The 25410-nt window shown below is 27.6% G+C and overlaps 1 protein-coding gene across 1 annotated transcript; it reads right to left on the bottom strand.

The window, feature by feature from the left end:
* Nucleotides 1-8977: 8977 nt before the first annotated feature.
* On the bottom strand, nucleotides 8978-24775 carry LOC106687153 (glycosaminoglycan xylosylkinase). The gene is made up of 8 exons (XM_014430873.3): nucleotides 24477-24775; nucleotides 24195-24398; nucleotides 23940-24109; nucleotides 23659-23855; nucleotides 20493-20661; nucleotides 19347-19532; nucleotides 16197-16256; nucleotides 8978-13246 (listed from the first exon to the last, which is right to left on the bottom strand). The coding sequence occupies exons 1-8, from the start codon at nucleotides 24603-24605 to the stop codon at nucleotides 13033-13035; spliced, it is 1329 nt and encodes a 442-aa protein (XP_014286359.1). The 5' UTR covers nucleotides 24606-24775; the 3' UTR covers nucleotides 8978-13032.
* Between the last annotated feature and the right edge of the window lie 635 nt (nucleotides 24776-25410).

Below are 25410 nucleotides of genomic sequence, written 5' to 3'. Positions count from 1 at the left end.
GCCTTTTAATTTAGCAAGACATTTGGGTGATAGAGGAAAAAATATTTACCAAGTGCATTGTTTCTGACATGATACTGCTCTGAATGCTAAAATCTACAATTTTTAATTAAATTAAAAATTTTGTTAAATAAATCAAATTTTTTCCTTGTATAGTCTCAACACTTTTTATTACATCAATAGTCCAACGTTTCGCCCAAATTCGGCGATCGAAGGATAATCTTCAAATATAAATTCTCACCTCACGTCAAAATTTAAAATTGTTTTGCAGGCTATTCTGCCCTGGTCATTAATTATAAGTCAAACACACCCTATTTTTTAATACTTCATTAATTTTTAAAACTTTTAATTTTCAATTAATTCACACTATCACTATCATATAAATCCAGTTTGTTTTTTATACCAATTTTGATACTTATAATCCTTAAACCACAGTTTTAGACTAAAATATAACACTAAAAGCTGAAATTGTCAGGCTTATAAAATCTCATTTCGTTGATCTTGGTTTAATGTTTAAGAAATTAGTAGGAAAATTTCATTGACTGCAAAAAAAAAATTATTTACTGAACAGTAATATAATATAGGAGAAGATGGTCGAGTGCGTAGTCAGTGGAATAGTAATGAACAAAAATTAGTGAAATTTATTTTATTGTATATAAATATATATACATTTAAATATATGCTTATTTCATTTTATATATAATAAAATAAAATAATTATTATACATATTTGTGTTCATTATAACTCCACTGACCTCACCACCGACCATCTTCTCATATGCAATCCATGGTCAACAATAAACACATCATTATGTAGAATAGTATAGTGTAATAATGTATCAATAAACAATAATGAGATAGGATATATGAAGCACCTTGATTTATAGTAAAATTGACAGTATAAATTATTTATACAAAGATTATTATACAAATTTATTAATAATGATTAAAATTAACAAATAAATATTCAATTATTACCTTGATTGTAACCCAGACCATCTTCTCCTCACATTGAATCTATAGTCAGCAATACACACATCATTATGTAATATAGTGTAATAATATAATCAATAGACAGTAATTAGATATATATATTTTACCTTGATATACATCTATATATCAATATTATGACATACATATAGTAAGATTGACAGTATAAATAATATAAACTAAGATTACTATGTATACATAGTAATACTGATTAAAAGAAACTAATAATTATTCAATAATCACCAAGTAACTTCTTGAGACTAATTTATTACTTTTTACTTATTTTATGAGTATATTAGTAACATAATCAGAAAATTGTATGAAAAACAAAAAAAACAAAAATATTGTAATAATGAATTGAATTAAAAGTTATTTAGAAACATTTTTCAACTACTTTCAGATTTGCAGTAAATAGTGCCAACTGCAAACCTCTAAAAATTAATGCCTGCTAAATATAAATGATAATTATAATTATGAACTTAAATTAATTTATTCATAGTCCATTCTAGTTCTTAAATTAATGCCTATTAAATATATATGATAATTAAAATTATTAAATTAGATTAATTTATACATATTCATTCCTAGTTCATTAAAAAAAAATTAAATTTTATGTTTTCATATTAAAGAAATACATGATACTATATTTTAAAATAATTGTTTTTTTTTTAAGTTTCTAATTTTTTTAGTCAGCCAATATGTAATTTATTTTAGCATCCCTATTTTAAAATGTTCATTATATACTGAATGAAGCTGATTAAAAAATGATAGGGAAAAGTGTGTTATGGGGTGATTGTTCTTTAAATACTTGTTATGGTTTAAAGTAATCACTCAATCAAATATAATAAAGAAACTAATACTCAATCTACTTTTTAAATACCCTTTGTGCTTTATGACTTCCTTTCTCCACCAATATTTAATTATATAATTAGATTTATTTATGTACTTATTCATTTTTTCATAATTCAATACCTGAGGCAGTTGTATAAAATTAAAGTAACCCTATTTTGTTTTCTACTTTCTTGGTTACTTTTATTGTGAATTTCAAAGCATTTTATATAAAAAAATTCCTTACCCTTACTATTTTTCATATCTTTATTTACTCATTGGAGACGTTTCGGAAAGAATGCAAAGAACAATATTATATAGGAGAGATATCATACAATCTAAACAGTCGAGCAAATAACATAGAATAAATGTTAAACATCTCAAAAATATAAAAGCCGCAGAACATAATATACAAAATAATCATTATTTTGATTTTGAAGCAAAAATTTTGGATGTAGCTTCAAATAGTAAAAGCAGATAACACATAACACCAATATACATAACTAAAAATCTACTACACCCCTTATATATTTATACATAACTAAAAACCTACTACACCCTCTCCCAGTAAATTTAAAGAAATAAAACGATCAGAAAACCATGGTCGACATCCTACCGCAGCAGCCGCAGGGAGGAGGTTGCTCTGGCCCGCTTGAGAATAGGTTATGCATACTCTCCTCACGCACTCTCACCTGATCAGAAAACTGCCACCTCCAACGTGCAAATATTGTCAGTCCATTCTTACGATTAGACATATTTTTGAAGAGTGTACTCACTATTTACCAACAATAAACAGGATAGGACTGACCCCAAATTTATCCGAAACTCTGGCAGATGAGGAAGCTAAAATTACACGAGTATTTGAATTTTTAAAAGCACATCGCCTTCTTTATAAATTATAAATCCTCTTCGATTTTTATGTTTTTTATTTTATTTTATTTTTTTTTTAAACTATTTTTCTATTTTTTATTTTTTTTTTACTTTTATCATGCTATAGGAGTTGATGACCAGAGGGTTTTACGCCTTTAAGCAACAAACAACAACAACAACAACATAACTAAAAATATTGAAAAAATGTAGTAAATTTCAAAATAGACATAAAAGGAACAGAGCAAAATAATTTTAATATAATTAAAAAAATAAATGTATAACAATAATCAATGTGGCCAAAACAAATAGGTGAGAAATAAGCCCATATCTTCTCAAATAAATAAAAGTTCAACAGTCCAATTTCAGACAGTTTGAGTTTTTTGTGTTGATAGACCAGTACAAAATATGTAATTTGAGAATGAAATGATATATTTAAAAATTACATTTTCTTTAACAATTTGTTCTAACATTAATTTCAGGATAATGAATTTTTTTTTTTTAATATTAAGACAATTCCCTTAAAAGGATGATAAAGAATATAGGATGAATTAAGCTAATTAAATAAAAATATATTGAACTTTGGCTTTTTTCATTTCTTAAAATCATTGTTATATAGTGTGTGATATAGTTATAAATTATGTAGGTGTAGAAATGAATGAAAAATGTTCATAAGATCTAACTTGTTCTAATATTAATTACACTAATATAAATAGAGTAGACCAAATGATGGTCTATCATCCAAAACATCTCTAATGAGTAAATAAAGAAGTGACAGTATCGAAGGTATTCCTTGGAAAAATTAAACCCTTTGATATAAGATATTGAAACTTTTCCATACCTCTTCTTCCTCTATCTATTGCTGGAACATTATTCCTTTCATCAACAATTTTTTTTCTAATAGGTACATCTTTTTTTCATTCTTTGCCAGTTTCTCCTCCAACCCATCAATCTATTCTCTCTCAAATATCACTAATCTAGTGATAATCCGAAATCATTATTCTCCTATCCACAGTGAATACTTATTGTATGTTCTATTTTAATGCTTTGATGTAATTGACTCAACTAGTAATATTGATAAAACTCATAATGCTTATTAGGAAATCAGAGAGCAAAATTTTTTACTTCCAATATCTGGTTTATTCTATTTTTCTCAGATTTTTAATGTTTCAGTATTACCCTTTTCCATCCTCAGAACATATTATTGTTTATTATGAGCCAATTCTTACAGTGAGAATGTTGGCAAAATGAAATTTTTAACTTATTATTAAATAAAATTGTTGACTTAGGTGTCAAATTGTTGGTTAACAGCCTGGAGCTCCTAGAACTAAATGTCTAAGATATTTTACATGAGAACAGGCTTGGTAGTTCTGAAAATTGGTAAGACTAACTCCAAAATGTTAGCAATGAGAAAGATATAAAAGAATAAACCAGATATTGGAAGTAAAAAGTTTGTTCTCTGATTTGTTTTAAAATGAAAACTTCCAAAAAACATATGACACCGACAAACCTTGATATCATTTCAAGTTTTTATTCTTAGAAGACATCTATCTCAGAATAAAGATTATTTTTAATTTCATTTCAATTCAAAAAATTAAAATATTCTCTTCGACAACAAACCAGTTGATAGTATAATTACAATAAACCATTAGCAGTAAAATTTACTTAATGGACTTGAACTCAATTATACATGTTGCTAAAAGTTAGTATAGGCTTGACTCCCACTGAAAAAGATATGCTGGTGAATTTGTCCATTATTTTTAAGCAAGCATCAATTGACAGCTTTAATTTAATCAAAGTATTAATAATTATAATAGTATAAACAGAAATTTCAATTTTTTGAAATTCCTACTGCTAGAGCTGGTTCAGTATACTAGCACCTCAGTATTTATTAAAATACTAGCTGACTGAGAAATGCTTCACTATCACTAGATTTGAGTATGTACAATATATAGATTGAATGAACACATGTAGAATATTATTGAATGTAGAATTACAAAAAAAATTTTGTTAAAATTAGCCACTGTGAGGGGCACCCCTGTTGAGGGATTTTATGTAAAACATTTCTTGTTCTATTCATTCTAACAAATTCATTATAACATAAATTTTTTTATTGATTTGGGTTCTTTTCATTTTAGATGATGATGGTTTTAAATTTAATTTATTTTAAAAAAGAACTAACAAATTGTTGTTTAAAATAATTATTTATTATATACAGTGAAACCTCTGAATATGATGCAGTTAAGGTCTATTTCTTATCATCCAATAAGGTTATTCAAAAAGCCAATTCACAATCTCTCAAATGAGCTTCTAAAATGGACGGGGCTGGTCTTCCAGTTGTTATAAAAATTAAACAAAATTCTAATAGAATTTGCCAAAATTCTAATAGAATTTGCCAAAATTCTAATAGAATTTGGCAAAATTCTGTAATATTTTTTTTTAAATATTCGATATGCCTTGTCTTTTTTAATAATTGTCTTACTTCAATTATTTTATTTTTTTAAATTTCTTACAGAGTTCAATGACCATTCAAATAACAGCTGTCAAATAGATCAGATGTAAGTACTTTTGGAGATCTTACATAAGTAGCAATCAAACTTTACATCTTTATTTATATACATAGAGGGAATAAATAATATCAAAATTTCTCTGTATCTATGTGAATACTTACCCAATGTGGACCGTTAGTAGGCAATTTTGTTATTTATTATGTCTCTTTGTTTAGGTCATTACTGTCTCATAGGTGATATATGAAAAAATTGCTATAGAAAAAGAGTTTTATTAATTTGTAATTAATAAAATGGTATATGGCAACACTAGGATACTGCACTACTAGAGCAGTCTATCGTGGAGTCTATTGGTGAAACATAGTCATTGTCTTTATTTATAAAACCCTTCTCTGAATTCCACAACAAAAATTTATACATTTTGAACTAAGCGCCAATAAATTTTTGATTTATTGATATTTATTAATTTTAATAAATCTCTCCTATTCCAGAATGTATGAGAAGTTCAAAAATAAAAACAATTTTGACATCAAGTATTCCAAATTAGATAATGATTAATACAGTATAAACTTGGTAATCCGAACTTCAGTACTCAAACACTCCAGTAATCCAAAGTGGTGTAAAAAAAAGTTACTTTTTTTGAAAAACTTAGCAGGCAATAACATTTCTGTTTTTAAATAAAAGTGTACATGTGTAAAAGACATTTTTAACTTTCTGATCTATAGGCAAGTTATTGCAATCAGCATGAAAATTGAATGTAGAAATCTTTACAGTTTCAATATTGGGTTATTATTCATTAAAAAATTCTACAGAAGTTTTCATAATATATTTTGTTGGAATTAGAAATAGATATCTGTTGTATAAATAATTTGATTCAGTAAAACTAATTTAATTAATAGTATAAATATGTGTAATATAAATTGTAAAAAAGTTGGTGAACATTTTTTTTTTAACCACATTTTAAATAAATCTATACAAAGAGTATTTTTTTTATTTATACTTTTTTCTCTTATAAATGAGCAATATTATAGTTTTAACAAATTAAATAATCACTTAGCATTACTGGGGATGTAAAAGAAAACAGTTTTTTGAAAATAATTAAATTTTTTAAAACTTCAAACTGTCAAATTTCTAATAAAATTTATAAAAACATAAATAAATAAAGGTAGTTATGTACATCCGTATTGTTGAATTTTTTTTACAATATTTTTCCAGATACTTTTTATGATCCAAACATCACCCTGCAGCGATTAGTTCGGATTACTGAGATATACGGGACAAACTGTCAGTAAAAAATAAATGATACATGATATTTTATTATTCACTCTGGGAGAAAAATTAATTTATTTTGATGAATAACTTAAAATTATTTTTTAAATGACATTTATTAAGTAACATGATGTAGAAGACATTGGGTTTAGACACAAAATTTCTTATATAACAACAATAATGTATACACAAGTGATATAATTATAAATTAATAAAACTAGTTGGCACTTGTGATTCATTCATAGGATGATGAGGATTGCTCAGTTACTGAATAGTAATATAATGCAGAAATAAGTATATGCAAGTATTTATTAATGAAAGTTAGTAATCAATATCAGTCTGTCGGGAGGAATTTATTGTTGGTCTGTTCATCTTTTGTTGAAAAACATTCAAAAAAGGGATATTGACTTTATCAGATTTAACTTTTTTGATTTACAAAATATCTTTGAAAATAATGTTATTTCTGTTGTGTCTTTTAACAAAAAAAAATTAAATGTATGATGAGAAACGTTGATTTAATTCATAAAGTCAAATGTGCTGTAATGATCATTATTGCACAGGCATCAGGAGTCGAACCCTAAAAATGAAATTAAATATGGTTCAAAAAAATTGGCCAGTCCTTTCAATAGATAACATTTAATATTTAAATTATAGCAAATAAATAACATAAAAGGATAGCAAAGCAGATATACGCTATATCTTGTCTCATAATTGTCCAACTTCGATGTTTTTTTGCATTTTAGGAAATTTGAAAATGAAATGAAATAGCCTTTTATTTATGCAATAAATTAAAATCATACATAATACAATATAAACATTTAAAGAAGGTAGAGAGAGAAAAAAATTATATATATATAATAGTTGACTAAACATTAACTTCTATCAATTTTCTTTCCATCTTTCTGTATCCTTTCCTGCATAGGCTTCCCCTTTCGGGACTAATAGTCAGCACTTCCCGGGATGACCAGCCCTAGTGGGAGGCGAGTTCTTTCCATTTCTCCTTCAGACATCCCTGTCCCTAGCAGCCCCCTCTCCACCAGAGGAGTCCTACCATCCTCTTGAACATATCGCTCCATCTTTTCTTTTGACGTCCTCTTCTTCTTTGAAGGTCGTATGGTGTCCATTCTGTGGCAATTTTTGACCATCTGTCATCTTCGCATCGAAGGAGATGTCCTGCCCATTTCCATTTGGTCAATCTTGTCATCTACAGTGTGCCAGTGAGTCCTATTTCTTTCTGGAACCAAGCATATTTTATTCAATCTCTTTTCCTCACATTCACAATGCTTCTTCCAATATTATTTTTCCACACCTGTAATTTCCTCTCCTGAGCTATAGTCAGTGATTAGGAAATTTAAATACCTTTAAATGACTACAATATTTTGAGATATAAACAAATTAAATTTTATTTTATTTATAAATTGTTTTTCTCAGCGATTTATTTCATGCACAGAAAGCCCGATTTGACACACAGATATCAGGGGCTGAAACCTTACAAAACCAAAAATAGGGAAGAAAACATTTAAAATTTATATTTTCTAATAAAAGTACAAAATAAGAACTCAATCATTGGTTTAGATCAAGTAATAAGTGAGGTATGGCATACAAAAAAAAAAAAAAAAGAAAAATAATTTATAAGGATTCTGCAACAGAATGTTATGAAATACTTAATTTAACCAAGTTTTTGTAAGTAAAAATAATTAAAAGAGAATACATTATTTATATTTAATGAAAATTGATTTATTATTGAATAAAACATGGCATTTGGAATTCAAAGTGTTTATTTATTTGTATAGGAACCTGTCAAAAAAGGAAAACAATTTTAAGTTTTAAAAAAACCATGTAAACAAAATCAGAAAAATAATTAATGTAATAAGATCAATAACTACAATTACTGGATTTTATACCTAAGAACATCTTCAAAAATACTTTATTTTATACAAAATTACATAATGGAAAAACACCTAAATGCATGATTATGTTTTTTCTTCCAAATACAGTTTTTCTAATTATCACAATTATTTTGATTTTTATAAATTTAAATTTGATTTCATTACATTTTTAAGACACATAAGATGGGTTAGAATTCTTAAGGGGCCCTCAGAAGATGAATATTATCAATTACTTACAGATTGACAAGTTATTTAGATAGACAATAAAATATTTCATATATAAACTACTTAATACAAATACTAAAAAATATTTGTTTTTAACAAGATTAAATACCATTCCTTTGACATCACAGTTTTCAAGATTGGTTCAATAGCTTAAATAGAAGTTCAAAATACCCTTTTCTCACAAAGTTTGGGATACTTATAAATCGTCTGTTTTAGTTTAACAAATCTTCATAAAATAAGGAAAAGCTATATCCACCATTTTATTGACATTTCAATTATTGCTTTCTCAGGTGTTCATAAATATATAACTTAAGGGGAATTCACAGAGTGCAAGTGGCAGAGGACAGTGATTCATTTAATATTGAGTCCAAATATTTTACATTTCAACTTAATATTAATGTTTACATTTTGTTTTCTTTTCTCTTAATATTTTTAGTATAGTACTATGACACATCCAATGTTGACTCCACATTACATACATACAGTATGCGGTGTCACATAGAGTAAGTACACTTTTTAAATAAACTCCTGCATAGGGTTACCATGCAAGAGAAAAAAATAAAATAAAAATAATATTGATATGTTCTTGCAATTTTCTTTGAAATAATTTTAAACTATATTAAAAATATTTTATGGACAATATATATAAACCTTCTGAGGGCACCTTATTTAACTTATTACAAAACCTAGAATATACATTTTTTTAATAAAACATCGTAAAACAGCAATGTACAATAAGAATATCACATTTTTCAAATAATATACAAGCCATATATAAAATGAGAAAGGTACAAAAATACATGAAAGTGAGCCATTGGCTCTATTATCACAAATTTTAAAACTTCAAGAATAATGCAAGCAAAAGTTTGTATTTTGCTAAGTAACACACAGTAGCTACAAAAGCTCATAAAACTGCTGAGTGATATTTACATAATAGAGTTCATTTCCTAAGCATATTTTGTTAAGTTGAGGAGAAGATGGTCGGGGGTGCAGTCAGCAAAAATACACAAATATATGGAACTTATTTATTTGTGCCAATGTTTCAACCTGAATTTTAGCCTAAGCCTTCATCAGGGATGAAAAAAAAAAAAAAGAGATAACCTTAATTAAAGGAAAATAATAATAAACAAGCTTGGAAAAATATATAACAATAAATTAGGTACAAAGTAGTAAATTGATACTAAAATAAGATAAAATATAATATTTTAGAGATACAATGAAAGGTGTGGAAGAAAAGTTAAATGATGCACAATAGAATAAACACAATTAAAAATATAATTAATGTATAAAAATAATGAGAAAATTTTTTTATACTTTTCTAAGCTTGTTTATTATTTTCATTATATTTTTGTCTGTGAAGGTTCTTATCTGGTTTTTTTCAAGGCCTGAAATTGAGGTTGAAAGGTTGATACAAAATAAATAAGTTTTGTTTATTTGTGTATTTTTTGCTGATCGCACCCCGACCACCTTCTCCTCATATTAATCTATGGTCAACTATTTACACCTCATAATACAAGCATCGAGGAAATAGGAAAAAAAAATTAATTGCTAAAAAGTCTAAGATGTGCTCTTTCTTAAAAATAAGCAACGATTGAGCTTCGGAATGATATTTACCTAAAAATGACTAGATATCTCCTAATTTACTTCACTTGTAAATATTTAAAATAAGGCGTAAGTGCAAAAGTTTGTGTAGTGAATTTAAAATAAATATCATCCTCAAATTTTTCAAGAAATTACAGCAAAAGGTTCTGATTGAAAAAAAGAGAAAAAAGTAAATTAAATCAAATTCTTTTTTTTCCAGAAAAAGGACATTCTTATCTCATAAAGAAACGGTAGCTAGTAAACTATTTTTCTAAAGGACGGCATTATATCACCACAGCTCATCACAATTCGCTTGATTAAAATATCTAATCACTTAAACATTGTTTTTTTATTTTTTTTAAACTAAATGTTATATTCATTCCAAAAATGTTATAATAAAATTATATTCAAAAAATTTCTTATTTATTCCAACTTTGATCAAATGAATTAATTTTAACAAAACAGTATCATTAAAGAAAGTATAACGAAAAAGGAACATTTGAGATAAATTTCATATCTTCATACAACTAACACCACATAGAACTGAATTTAGTGCAACAGATTATTTGGTTTGATTGCCTTTTTTTAAGTAGTTATTGAAATATTTTACCAAAATTATGCAATAGACACAATTAATCCTATTTTTACCATGCACGTTTTCTGGAAGTAAAAATAATTTAAAACAATTGAAGACTGCATAGAAAAATGATTCTCATCTTTTGCAAAATGTTGAGGAGAAAAAAGTTTATCTTGAAATCGCCTATTCTGTTCATTTTAAATGAATAATTCAAAAACGTTTTTGAACTCTTTAAACCCATTTTTGACTCTACTATTATGTCCACATCCTAAATTCAAAAATTATTATATATTTTTAAAAAAAGAAATTAGTTGCCTCACTTATTCTAATTAAACTTCAACTATATTATTATTATGTGGAATATTTAAGGAATTTAAAATCCTATAGATAAAAACTGAGTAACAAAGGTGTTAATAGCTTCACATTGATTTTGTTTCATTAGATCTTCCAAATCTAAAACTCATTTCATATTAAAATACTCTAATTTTAATATTTACATATTTCAAAATACATTTACATGTCATTACTAAGATCAACATGTATGTGTTAACAATATTGCCTTAACAAAAGAACAGACTTTTAAAAAACCTTGTTTGTAACATTTATGTTTGAAGAATTAATTAAAAATATCACTCATTAAATGTTTTTAAAAGATAGTATTGAGCTCAAATAGATTTGTAAGAGTAGTATACTTTCAAAGTTAACTATTGACCGCCAGAAGCTGTATAATATTTTGATTGAACAGGGAATAGAAAAGAAGTTAGTAAATCCAGTACGGGTGTGCATGAACAAAACGTTTAAAAAGGTATGAATCGTTAATAATTACTCTGAGAAGTTCAAGGTTTGGTCGGGTTTAAAATAAGGTGATTCTTTATCACCTATCTTATTTAATCTAGCACTAAAATACAACATTAAAAGTGTGATGAATAACAAAAAGGTTTTCACTTTAGGTAGTAAAATACCGGTGGCTTGGGTATGCTGATGATTTGGTATTATTGGGTGAGGACAAGGAAACTACAGAACTAAATACAACCACGTTGATAAACTCCAGTAAGGAACTAGATCTTGAAATAAATATGAATAAAACGAAATATATGGTTAGCAGTAGAAATTGGAGCAATTTTGGTGATATGGATATAGTAGGAAATACATTTGAACAGGTTGATAGGTTAAGTAAATATCTGAGGGGTAGACCAAAAAGTAGATGGGAGGACTACATTAAAACTGATTTAATAGATTCGGGTCAAGCAGGGTGTCAATGGAAAGATGCATGTAGAGAACGATTGGTGGTATCGACATTGAACCTTCGGAATCACCAAGGCTTTATTATTATGACTATTAACAACAAGATAACTCGTAGTTTGTATTTTGTTTTTACCAAAAACAGGGTATCTCACAGTTTGATCCATATTATGATTACATTAAATTAAAGAAGTATCTCTGCAACTTTTTGTTATGCCACATTGGTGCTAAGAACATTGGCAGATCAAAACTGAAATGGATAGAAACTAGAGCAGCGTACATTAACCTATTAATCTGAGTGAGCCTTGATTAATTGCAAAAGACATGATTGCAATGAACAAGAGGTTAAGATCAAATAGGTGTAAAAAAGGATTTTACCATCTCGATAATCACTGTTATTTTTACTGTTCTGGTAAACCTCTATTTTTGCTTTTCTATTACTATAAGGTTACCTGAAACTATGAAGAAACAGCATTCTTTAAATATTTGGTTTCTAAATAAAATAGGTTAAGCCCTCTGCCAAAAATTGTTACAAACCAACAAATGAGCAGGTTATGAGACTCTCTAAACAAAATTATCTCCTATGGCTTCACCATAGTTGGGTAAAAAACATTCATTTGCACTTTCTTAACAAATCTTAAGGTTTGTTGAATATTATGAATACATGTTATCGAATATAATGAGTGATATAATGAAACACTATCCTGAAGCCTGGGATAAAAAAAAGAAAGCAAACAAGTCAGAAGTAACCATGAGAATTCAATCTAAAATATTTTAAGCCTAAACTCTGATAGTGTAATGCCGGCCAAATACAAAATTTCTATAAAAAAAATATTAACAATAAAATAAATAAATAAAACATATAAGAATTTACACTAGACTATTTACCTAATTTGGTCCCTAATTTATAAATTTCTTTATCATAAAACTAAATATAAAATTTTGAGCACTTTTACAATAGATTATCTACAGCTTTTCAAAATAAATTATTGTGATAGAGGAGGATTTAAAGAATAATAAATTGAAGTGCATTGCTCTAAAAGGGAATATTTAACCATCAGTCAATCATCAGAGGCTAAGACATTTTCTCGGCCGTTGTCTTGAAAACAGACCAAGATGGCTGCCAGGACGATAGTCAGCCTCCTATTTAAAGCTTTGTAATGCTTGTCGTACAACACAGGAGCAAGTGTATGGTTCCTCAACAGCTTCTTCAACCAGGAACTCAAGGCACCATCCTTCAGAAAAACAAGTCTCGCCACCAACTTTTCTCGAATTCTGAATACAAATAAAAAAAAAAGAAGTTAAATATCTAAATTTTAATTAAAATTTCAAAACATACAACATATAAAACATTTTATTCTCAAACAAAAGAACTGATTCATAATGATGAGTTGATAATTGACTGAGGATTTATATAATAAGAAGAAAATGGTTGGGAGTGCAATCAGTGAAGAGCACAAATAAGTAAAAAACTTATTTATTTAGCGCCAAACTTTCGGCCAGAATTTCAATCCTTCATCAGGTCTAAGAACAAAAAACAAGATAACAACCAATGAATAATAGAAGGATATATAGAATGATTAGAAAACAAGAAAATAACTAACATTATGGATACATAGATAGTGTTGGAAGACATGAATAGTTTAAGTATTAAAAGACGATAAAGGCTGTATGAGAAGAGTCATATTAAAATTGAGTAAGAGAAAAGAACAAATAATAAAATACATATGAAAATCTATTAAGTAAATATATGTACAAAATGAAAATTATTTAAAATAAAGTAATGAAAAAAGTGGGGAATAAAATGCATATGCTGCTAATGAAATATTTAAGTAAAAAAACAGGATTAAGGAAATCAAAATATAAAGTTATATAATGCAAAAGAAATATGAATATTTTAAGGTAATAATAATGATTTAAAATTAAAGTTATAGAAAAAAAACATGTAATTAATGAAATATGTAAGACAAATACTATAAAGAAACAAAATATAAAGTTAAGTTATACAAATATAATAAATATCGTATTATTAAATTGGAATTTAATTCATTGGTTTTTGTTCTTAGATCCAATGAGGGCTTGAAATTCTGGCTGAAACGTTGGCACAAATAAATAAGTTTTCTACTTATTTGTGTTGTTCATTGACCGCATCCCCAACCATCTTCTCCTCACTATAAAAGAACTGATTAATAAGATAGATGAAATTGAAAGATAGTTCTATTATAATCACTTTTACTAATCTTCTCATATAATATGCAGTGACTAAAACTCATACTATGAATTACAAAAACACATGTAAAATATGTAATACTAGGATTTTCATATAAATAAATATTTTTTACTGAAGAAGATATCACTAGGATACTAACTTATTCTTTACCTTTTGCCACATTTGAGATCAATTTAAACCTATTTCATTTTAAATATATATTTAAAAAAAAAAAAACAAAGATCGGGTAGCAAAATATCTTCATGAGTTTTCAAATAAAACATATAGGAGAGATGAAGACGTTTCTTACTGTTCCCAACATGCTGATACAGCATCATACAAAGTGAAGAAAGAAAAGAAGTCAAAACTGAAGTTTCGTGTTTCATCTCACAATCTACATCAAGTTGAGAAAGTAAGTCCACCTAGCTATGTCAATCAGGTTGATATTTGATTTCAGCATGGAAAAGGAGAATGAAACCAAAATTTTAAGTACATTATATATAATGGTCGCATTGATTTATTGCAGCTACCCCCGTCTGGGTCACCCATGACCTCTGGGTCCTCCTCACCCCAACAGTGCTTATGACACTGTTTGGTGTGAATATTAGAAAGCAGATTCTAAAAAAAAAAGGCTCAAAACAAGTTGAGCGCAAACTTTCAAAGAAAATTATCCTCAACAGGCAGTCATGAGATGGAAGGAACTTGGTTCGAGGTAGCTGAATACTACTCTAAAATTTCAACAAAATAAATCACGTTGCTTCAAAACTAGACAGTAAGTCACCCTCAACTATATCTCACACTCCAGACTTACAGGAAAATCTGATTTTGATAAATAATCTAGTATTTATATCCCGCAACTGTTTTTGTCGCACACACTATAACACAGCTTGAACTGCTGAATTTGCCCCTTTTTAAAATACATTAATCTTATAAATGAAACAACTTGTAAAATTAAAGATGGCTCAGAGGAAAACCAAATATGCATGACACTGCACAATGTATTACGAATAAATTCAATAGCTGACATCATCAGTGGAAAGGAGATTGCACTGTAACCAATAATTGAGTAGAGAATTTTGGAAATGGTTGGTTATTGAAACATTACAGTAACTTCAAACACAACTTTCAGCAACGCTCATTTGGCAGATATAAGTCTGTACTAAGGCCCAGCTGATATAGATTTACTTTTGAAAATTTAGATATGACTATCATTTCCCGCTGTTTTTCTGATCAGTAGATAGATTTTAAAATGCATAAATTGAATAATCTTATTCCAAGTAATAATGGAACAGTTTTAGGAGATTCAAAGAACCAAGACTTGACAGTCAACTAAACATTTAAAAAAAAAAATAGTGCAGTGTGCGCTAAGTACCAAGGAGAATGAAGAAAATTATAAATAAAAATTTTAATTTTTATGTTGCTGTAATAATTTGTTTTAAAATTTCTCGAAGTGGAAATAATGAATATAAATTTTGTTCCTGCCAAGAATACACCAGTTTAACAAAAGATAATGAAGCTGTAATACAATTGGGAAAGATTGGGTGGTCTCAACTTATTCTGTTCAAATCGGATGAATCAATTTTTCGCTTTTGTTCCTTTAGTTATACATAAAATTCTTTTTAACTTTGTATTTAACTATTGTAATTAAATTTTACGCAGAGGTTGTTAGTTAAATCAAAATTATTAGAGTTGTTTTCGAGAAAGTAAAAAAAAATATATAAAAAATTGATTCTATAAAGTGGTACTTCTGGTGGGTCGAATGTATCAAAAAAGTTGCTGTCACACTAGCGTTAAAAATGCAATTTCAGTTTTGTTCATCTTTTAAATCAAATTTTAAATCTGAGAATAATAAAAACTATCGAATATCCTTTTATTTATTTTAATAAACCTGAAATATTACAATATATTCCATATGTAGGTGAGTAAAAGTAGAAAGGTCTACTGATAAAAATATTAGTAGGTTATAAATTAGTTTCATTTTAGTTATTACTTATTAATTTTATTTTATTTGATTACCTGCAACACTGATAAAGAGGAGCAAGAATATCGATGTGGTCGACCTCAGGATTTCCAAAGCTAAAAAAATTAATTAAAAGATATATAATTTTTGATATTAACACAGAACTTTAATAAATCATGCATCAATAATTGAAGGGTTCCATCTAAAAAGGTTCTAGCAATGACACTTTACAAAATAAATTTTAAGCGTAAAAAGTTTCTTTCTGGCCTGATGTAACTAGTGTAAGGAATGCAGATAGTAATGAATCTGTCCTTGATCCTTAGAACCTTTTTTAGAAGGAGCAGTTTCATTAATTTGTAAAAATCAATGAAAAAATGTAAAATTTTTGAATGTAAATGTTAGCCTAGTGCAGATTTCTAACAAGACGAAATTAAATAAACACCTTTATTATATTTCTTTTCAGGACTTTATTTTATATCCTTTATACACTTCTTTATTCTTTATAACATCTGAACAATCTTTCAGGCTCCTCTACCCATTATCAAGTTCTACAAATAAAAATATTAACAATCAACGGTTTTAAAATTAACATACAGTTACAATAAAAAAAAAAAAATATTAAGAACAATAACTAAGAAATTTTGGCTTAATCTCAAAAACATTTTAGATATGTAAATATTTATAGTTGTTGGCAAATGGTTAGTGAAGTTAATGTATATATAGTTAAACATTTAATTATTTTCTTTTTAAACAATTTTGATCTCTTTTCTCTCAACTTTATTCTTTTTAACATCCGACGTTTCGACCTCTCAGGTCATTCTCAAGGAATCCTTGAGAATGACCTGAGAGGTCGAAACGTCGGATGTTAAAAAGAATAAAGTTGAGAGAAAAGAGATCAAAATTGTTTAAAAAGAAACTAAACCACTCTCAAACAACTATAATAATAAAAAATAAATCTAAATTTAATTATTTGTATGAAAATTTGAATTTTTTTAAAAATTAAATTGCAACGTAAACTTTGTTGGAATTTAGTCTTATTAAATTTATTTGAGTATTAGTAAACTTTGTTGATTGTAACTGTGTGTTAATTGTAAAACTGTAGATTGTAAATATTTTTATTTATAGAACTTGATAATGGGAAGCTCGAAAGGATGTTGCCTAATATAAAGAATAAAGAAGTGGATAAAGGGTATAAAATAAATTTCTGAAAAGAAATATAATAATATTTTCACAAATAAAACACTTTGGAACTTAAGTTATAGGATTAGAACTAATTATTCATATTTAAATAAGTACCTGTTGAATAGCTAAGCCATTTAATAAGTGAGCCAATGGAAAATTCTCCTAACTACGCTAGGAGAAGAGACCCAACATCAAGAGATACAAGTCTCAGCCGTAACCAACTGGTTCATTGGTTTTAGTTGTAAAAATTAAAATTTACAAAACTAACATCCTTCCTATTGTTCTATGGACATAGTTACATGGTTTCCTCTTAGGTTAAGGGAGGGAAAGCACTTTAAAGTTTTTTAAAATAAAATATTGTGTAAAATATTTGGACCAAAGGATGAGTTACTTGGAAATTTTAGGAGGCTTCACAACACCGAATTGCATGAACTGCACTCGGTCAATATAATTCATACGAAATAAGATAGGCTTGTAAGGTTGTAGGGTTTAGCAACAACTGTATCCCTAAAAAGTTAATAAGCACTGACCAAAATGTAGGTGAAAAGATTGTATCAAGAATGATCTTACAGATTTGGGTTTGGACAGGTGTCATTGGGTAGATGTATGTAGACAGCGATTGTTGGTACCAGCATCGAACATTCGGGTTGTATTATTATTAGTTGGCAAAAAAATCTTCTGTTTTTGACCAAAATTAATATAACAATCATAGAATGAAATTAACCATTTAATTTAATACCAGGAAAAAAGAAAAAAAAAGCTATAATGATTTGTTTGAGAAAGAATAGTAAACTAATAGCTTCATTAAAAAAAAATTAAAAATCAGAAATCCAGTTACATACTTACTGATAATATCATGCAATTTTTTCCAAAAATTTTATTATAAAAAGTTGTGGTGATTCACAATTATTTATTTAACTTAAAATTTCACAAATTATTAGATTCTTTTTTTTTTTTTTTTTTTTTTTTTTTTCCTACCCTCCAATTTGAAAATAAAGAATAATTAAGTACAAAAGATACAAGTTGCCAGGCTTCCTTCATTTACCCATGGGTATTTTAAGGGCTACAGCGAGTATACACTGTGTGTGAAGAGTCGATGGCGCCGAATGTGCATTGATTGATACTATGGTGAGCCTGCTGCCAAGTCTGTTGAATTGCTGCTATGTTATACAGGTAGATTAAAATTTTTCAACTTTTATTGTTTCTCTATATATGGATAAATAGTACAAATTAATGCAAAAGAAAATAGAAGAGGAAAATAATCATCGATGAGGTATTTACATCATAAATCAGAACTGTTGTTCTAAAATCAATGTTTGTATTGACTATCGAGGGTTTATAACGGGCAAAGGAAGAAAGTGCCCTCTTTTATTTTTGGATTGCCGGCAGGAGCAGACCTTTGGAGTGCAGAGAGCCTGACCACCCTTCGTCTACTGTTAGTGGTATCATTTTTAAAAAAATAAAATGTAAAGAATCAACATTCGCCAACGATCATATAATTGGTTAGTCTATCCAGCCTAAGATTAAACAGATTTGTTGAAGTAGCCATTAATTAGTGTAATTGTGTTCCCTGCCCTGAGATAGAGTCAATAATGTTTAATATTTTAAAATAAAATTCTCTTATCTAGTTAATTTTTAATTTATTCATTTAAACCTTGTCATCATCAAAGATATATTTTAGATATGGAAAAAATAAAGCCAGATAAAATAAAACCACTCAAAATCTTTTTATAAGGAAAAAAAATTCAATACTTATTTATGTAACTTTAATCTTACTAATTCAATGACAGCTCAGGTGAGCCAACAAACTTGAGTAACGTTAAGGTAATATAAGATAGGTAACATTCTTTCAAGGCTCAGGTTAAGTTACTTTGGTTAGGTATCAGTTACAGATATTTATAACAGGCTAAAAAAAGTATTAATATAGCTCTAGAAGCTATGTCATGTAAACCTAAATTTTCATCCAAATTCAGTAATGCATATAAAAATTAAATATAAATAAATCTGATTAAGACATTTATTACCTTTTAGCATTGTCAATTAAGAGTACAGACGAGTAATCAACTGAAAATAACTCGTAATGGTGACGGTCTCCATTATCAATCAAGAAATCAAAAACTGAAGTCTCGACTAAGTCAAGAAGACGAGATTCATCTCTGTAGCTCCTCCCACTCTTTATAATCTGGCAGAAATCTCGGTAAACTTCCCATCTAAGAATAGAGAGCACAAATATCAATGAGAAATTTGTATATAAATTATTCCATTTGATTAAAATATAATTAATATTTTAAAAAAATAAGATAAATAAAATATTAAAAAATTCTGTTCCGTGTTTATTGCCTAGACTCTCTATAGTTAAATTTGAGAACAGACATAATTGATCAGATCATTTATCCGAACTTTTTAGGGATTGTGTTGACACCCAGTTGGAGCTACATCAATTTTATCAAATTAAGTTAGTTACTTTAAGATGAATTATACTTGCTGTGAACAGTGACTGAACAAAAAATATCAAAAATAAAAGAGAATTCGAACTAAAATGAAGATAAGAAATTGGGCTGAAAAATAAAGATATAAAAAAAAAGTACAAAATACAAAAGGTGCACCATTAATGTACTTAGTTCATTCAGTTATTTTTTGTTCATCAGAGTCAGGAAAAAACAAAAAAACATTTTTAATATTATCATTTTATTTTAAAGCTAACCAAAGATTGAGACAAGAGTTGGCCCTGCATTACATCCAAATCTGTGATATAACAAGCCACATTATAGTTAAGAGTCTACAATAAGTGTTCATAACAATTCCTTGTTGTTAAGTGTGATCCAGGATGGAAAGACGATAAAGATCTTCCATTCTATTTGGGAAGAAAAATAATAAGTTAGTTTTGGTTTATCTACGCTTTTGAGCCATAGGATAAAAGAAAATTAATACTCGAAATTCATTCAAACTTTAATCTTTACAGCTATATTCAGAATATAGCTGTATTTATTGGAAACTTTAAATTCGGGTAAATAAATGACTAAATTACTGGTACTTAACTAAGAAGAAAGTAAAAAAAGAATTATAAATTAAATACTGCCCAAATTTGTAAGACTTTAAATATATTTACAACAAAATAACTGGAGATTCATTAAGTAATATACCTAATTTATTAAAATTAAATATCTTACGGTGCAGGTGCACTACTGTATGATCTCTGCCATGGATGACGAACTCTCTTTAACTGCCAAGAATTCGGAAACCATAAAGTTATAGAACCTTCTAGTAAATCACCTTCAGCACAAACGGCATCTTCAGGTTTACAATACCTACAAACTCCATAAAAGCAGGTATTGTTTCCTGAAAAAAAAAATTATGAAACATAAATATAAACAACTATAAGATATGGTATTCACCTAAATACCACATAGATTTTTAAAGTGAAATATTTTGCTATTGGTTCACACAAATCTCTCTCATAATAGCAGCTGTAGTGTCCAATTTTTAATAAATAGTTATTGCTTTTTCTTGCTATCAATAAGAAATATAGGGCTATAAATTTTTAAAAGATAGAATACCTCTTATATTATTTGTAATATAGTACCATGTAAGATTATTATTACTATCATATTTCATCACTGTGCTACTAATCTCAAGGACCCGGGTTAAAATCCAGCTGTGACAGATAATTATTTATTCTATTACGTTAGAAATGAGTCAACCCTGTGGTTTCCACCCAGCCTCACAAATTGGATATCTTTAATTTTTGGAAAAATCTGGCAGTCAAGCCTAATTCTGACGAAATCACCACCTTGCACAACCTGGTCTAGTGACAGTACTTCCATACAAAGTATTGCACCCCTGACCCTTCGATGTGTTGTAGCAGTACAGATTTATTTATTATCAAATTATATAATTCTTGATAAGCAGTGATAATATGGCCTACATAATTTCTAATTAAAAGTTTTTAAATTTAAATGAAAAAGTGACAAAATAGGTTAATTTTAACTAGAATATATTAGACTCGGGTAGAATAGCCTGTGGATTTTAACAATTCAAATGAGGCTGTGAAATTATATTTTCAGATTATCCACGATGATGGCCAGGTTCGCCAAAATGTTTGACATGTGAAGTTATTAATAAAGAGTGTTGGAACTTTATGGATGTAATTTATTTTAATTGAGAAATATATATTGTTAATTTTAAAAAGGAAAATTTTCGACTGAGTTTAATAATATTTATAATTCAAACTCGTTAAGTTATGCCTATTTAAAAACATATAATTAAAATTTACAAAAACCGACTTCTTTTAGAAGACAAAAAAATTATTAAGTAGGATGAAGGAGTTAATATAAATTATCAAAACCTAGTCTTCAAACACTTCATCTAAACAAGAATACTTCTCATCAGATGTATAATTGAATTTAAATTAATTAAACCAATTTATGGCAATTGGTATAAGTGAGATCATACTCCTACTCCAATATATAAGGGATGGCAGCAGATTGACACTATTTTTAGCCTAAGATATGATATATAATGAACATGAAAAATACAAAATAAATTAGTAAATTATTTTGAACAACTTAATTACTGTTTTTTTTTTGTTTTAAGGGAGATTCATCTCTAAATTATTAATTATCAATCACAATGATTGAGAAAAAATATTCTTAGAGCCTCATTAACACCAAATAAAACCAATATTGTAAAAAATAGAATTATTTAAGGATATTTTATTTTTATTTTTTATTAATGATGAGAAGATAGTTCATCGTGGATATATATGTATATATCTATATATGAGAAGATGATTCGGGGTGCAGAACCAAATGTCTTTGACTTTTTTTTTTTTTACTTTAGCCATTTTCAAACTTCTTTACCAGTCATTTTATTAAAATTCTTGGGTATTAAAAATACAACTTCACAAGTATTAGTTGACGTTATTTCTACAATATATTATAATTGACATTACACTTAAAATTCATAAAATAAAAACATATATTACTTTAAAAAATTTATATAAATTAATATGTTGGTTGTTTTTTTCATTTTGGGTAAAATTTATTTTTTACATTATATTTTTCAAACTAATTTCCAACAATTTTTAATAACTTTTTTTATCTCCAATGATGTCTGTAGATTTTCATATATTTGCATTTAGTAAATTATATAAATTACATAATAAGGTAATATAATATAGATTAATTTTTATTTTCATATAAAATTTAAAAAATACAGAAAATGAACAACAGCCATCCCTTTCGAGAACCTTTTGATATTCATAATTATCTATATACATATATCAATGTTTTATAAAATTATTAAACACATATATAATAAATTACAAATCATATTCACTTTTTGTTTCATAAAGCCAAACTTGATTTAATTAAATTTAAAAAAATAAATAAATACATAAAAAAACATGGATGCTATCCATATCGACTTTAATTTTTAGTATTATTTTTTCAGATAGAAGAAATAAAGCAGAGGAAGAATTAATAATTAAACCTCAGCCTACAAATCAATATCCACTATATTTACCTCAGGTCGTGGCATTTTAATGAAGTCTTAGCTGCCAACATAAGTAAAAACAAATAAAGTCACTGGATATGAGAATTTAAAAAGCACAATTCACATGTTAAAACTGACCATTCTATTGTTTTATTAGTATTAATACTAAAATTGAAGAGTAACCCAAAATTCTGAATGCTAAGACCTCCATAAATTGTAATTTGAAAGACTAATATTTAGGAAATATTGCGGTATTGTAAAATTTTAAAATAAATTGATGCCAGCAAATGTAGTTTTATATCTACATTTTTACAAGTTATCAATTAAGTCAATGAATAAAATTATATTTTCATTTCTAAATAATATCAATTGGTTTTTTAAAAAATATTAATTAAAATCTATAAGTCAGGTAATCGAAATGGTATTGACAATTCTAGTTGTCTCATCGACTATTTTACAGTATTATTTCTTGTAACAAAGACCATATTAGTTATTTTATGTCTTTAAATCTGCATTTCACTAGTGGTATGTATACAAACAGATTAATTATATTAAATAATGTTAGTAGCAACTGGAAGCTTTATACTGAGCTAAATATTTTATTGAAAAGGAAATATGGAACTGTATCGAAAATGCACTTTATTTGTCATATAACTTTTTATTTCAAAATATATAAACCCATCCATAAGTCAAATAATTCCAATGATAATACTTAAACAAACAACTACTGTCAGAGGCAATTTTAAACATTATTAACAATTACCTGACCTATTATAAAATAAAAACATCTTAAATACAGATATGTTTTAAAAACATTACCCCGTTAAACTTAAAATACCATACCTTCTTTAAAAAAAGTTTGATTAAGGGCAAGACTGGACACTGGCAAGATTTCAGTCCTTAAGTTAACAACTCTCCCTGTAACGATCGGTGCCCGATTCAATCCAAGAAGTCTAGCGATATGAAAAGCAGCTACCTCCCCATTATGCCTATCTTTGCCAGCATAAACACTTCCTTCAATTATTTGATTCCTAGCATACCTAACAACATAATTTATTAAAATTATTTAATAGGTCTAAACAGAAAAAGAGATAATTTTTAGAATCTAATACACTTATACAAACCATCTCGGCTTGAATAAGGCTTTCTGATTCCCTTCTAGAGTTAAAAGTACTTTCAACTGTGTACCTTTGTTGGTAATATCAGCACCGATTATTTTACAGTTTTCTAAAATATTAAATATTGCTGATAACAGAGGTGAGTAGGGTGGAGTTATCTGATCTTTTGTTATCCACTAGAAAATAAAAAAAAAATGTTATGTTTTCTACAAAATTAAACTTAATATCAGGCAGAAAAGATAAAGAAATTATTTATGATACCTTCGCAGCCACTTCCCAAAGATAAGTGATATTTGAAATAGAGCTAGTAATTTCTAATAAACGTAAATTATGTTCATATTCAGAAGTATCATAGTTGTTAAAGAAGCTGGAAACACCATGAAGGGCTTCTTCGATCTTTTTAGCAGCCAAGAAGGTAGTGTTTGCATATGAGATGACATCTTTTGGTGTTGGGGAACTTTCAGTCTACAAAGGTTCTTGTATTGATAAATCCTTCTATAAATAAACAGTAAATAAAGTAAAATAAATTCGGTGTAAACTTACCTGAGGAACAACAGTGTGTTTCTGATCAGCCGAAATTTTATAAAAAAGGCACAGATTTACAATAACGAGTAATAAGATCCCTAACAGAGCATATCTAACCTTCAATTTCCTAACTGTATGGCAGTACATTGATAATTCACACCCAACACCACAAGACACATTCTTTACATGCCATTTCGTCGATACTGCTGGTAACAGTCGAGCAACCTCTAATAGGTTGTAACTTTTTACCAAAGAGGTTTAACTTTTACTAAAATAAGTTTCAAGTTGGAAAATATGTGACGTTTCCTTCCTCAGCCAGTTGTAAAATTTAATAGAACAGTTAGCTTTACTTTGCACGCTTTTATTTTTCTACAATGTGACCCTACGATCTTCTGCCTTCCCGCCAAGCTGGAAAAGCTAATATGAACTAATACCAAAATATGCATTTTGTCCACTTTTCTTTATGGACGAAATGAACAACATTATTAGTGTAGAGTCCTTGAGTAGATGGGTGTCCACAAGGGATGTCAGTGGCATAAAAGGAAAATACTGCACACTGATATGATAAATACTTCATAAATGAACAAATGGCTGAAGGTTACTTGTCTTCGAGAAGATGGTCGTGGGTGTGGCCAGCAAAGATTCACAAACTATAGAAAAAAAAAATTCAAATAGCACTATTTAATGTGAATCAACGTTTCGCCCCATGCTGCAGGGCTTCATCAGGGTTAAACAAGATACAAATAACTAAACTAAAGTATCAAAGAAATAGAATATTTTGTTACTAAGCTAATTATGTTATACCTTGTTACATTATTTTAGTTGTTTGTATCTCTTTTTTAGCACTGATGAAACCCTACAACGTATTACACACAGTCCATTAACGATCTTCCAATATATTTTTTTCTCGTTTCCTAGGACCCATTAGAACGAATGTAGGGATATAGAATCA

The sequence above is a fragment of the Halyomorpha halys genome, unplaced genomic scaffold, assembly GCF_000696795.3.
Source record: "Halyomorpha halys isolate HHAL.00 unplaced genomic scaffold, Hhal_1.1 Scaffold918.1, whole genome shotgun sequence".
In the NCBI taxonomy this organism is placed as follows: domain Eukaryota; kingdom Metazoa; phylum Arthropoda; class Insecta; order Hemiptera; family Pentatomidae; genus Halyomorpha; species Halyomorpha halys.
Note: the sequence above shows the minus strand (reverse complement) of the source record. Positions and strands in the feature narration are given on the sequence as shown.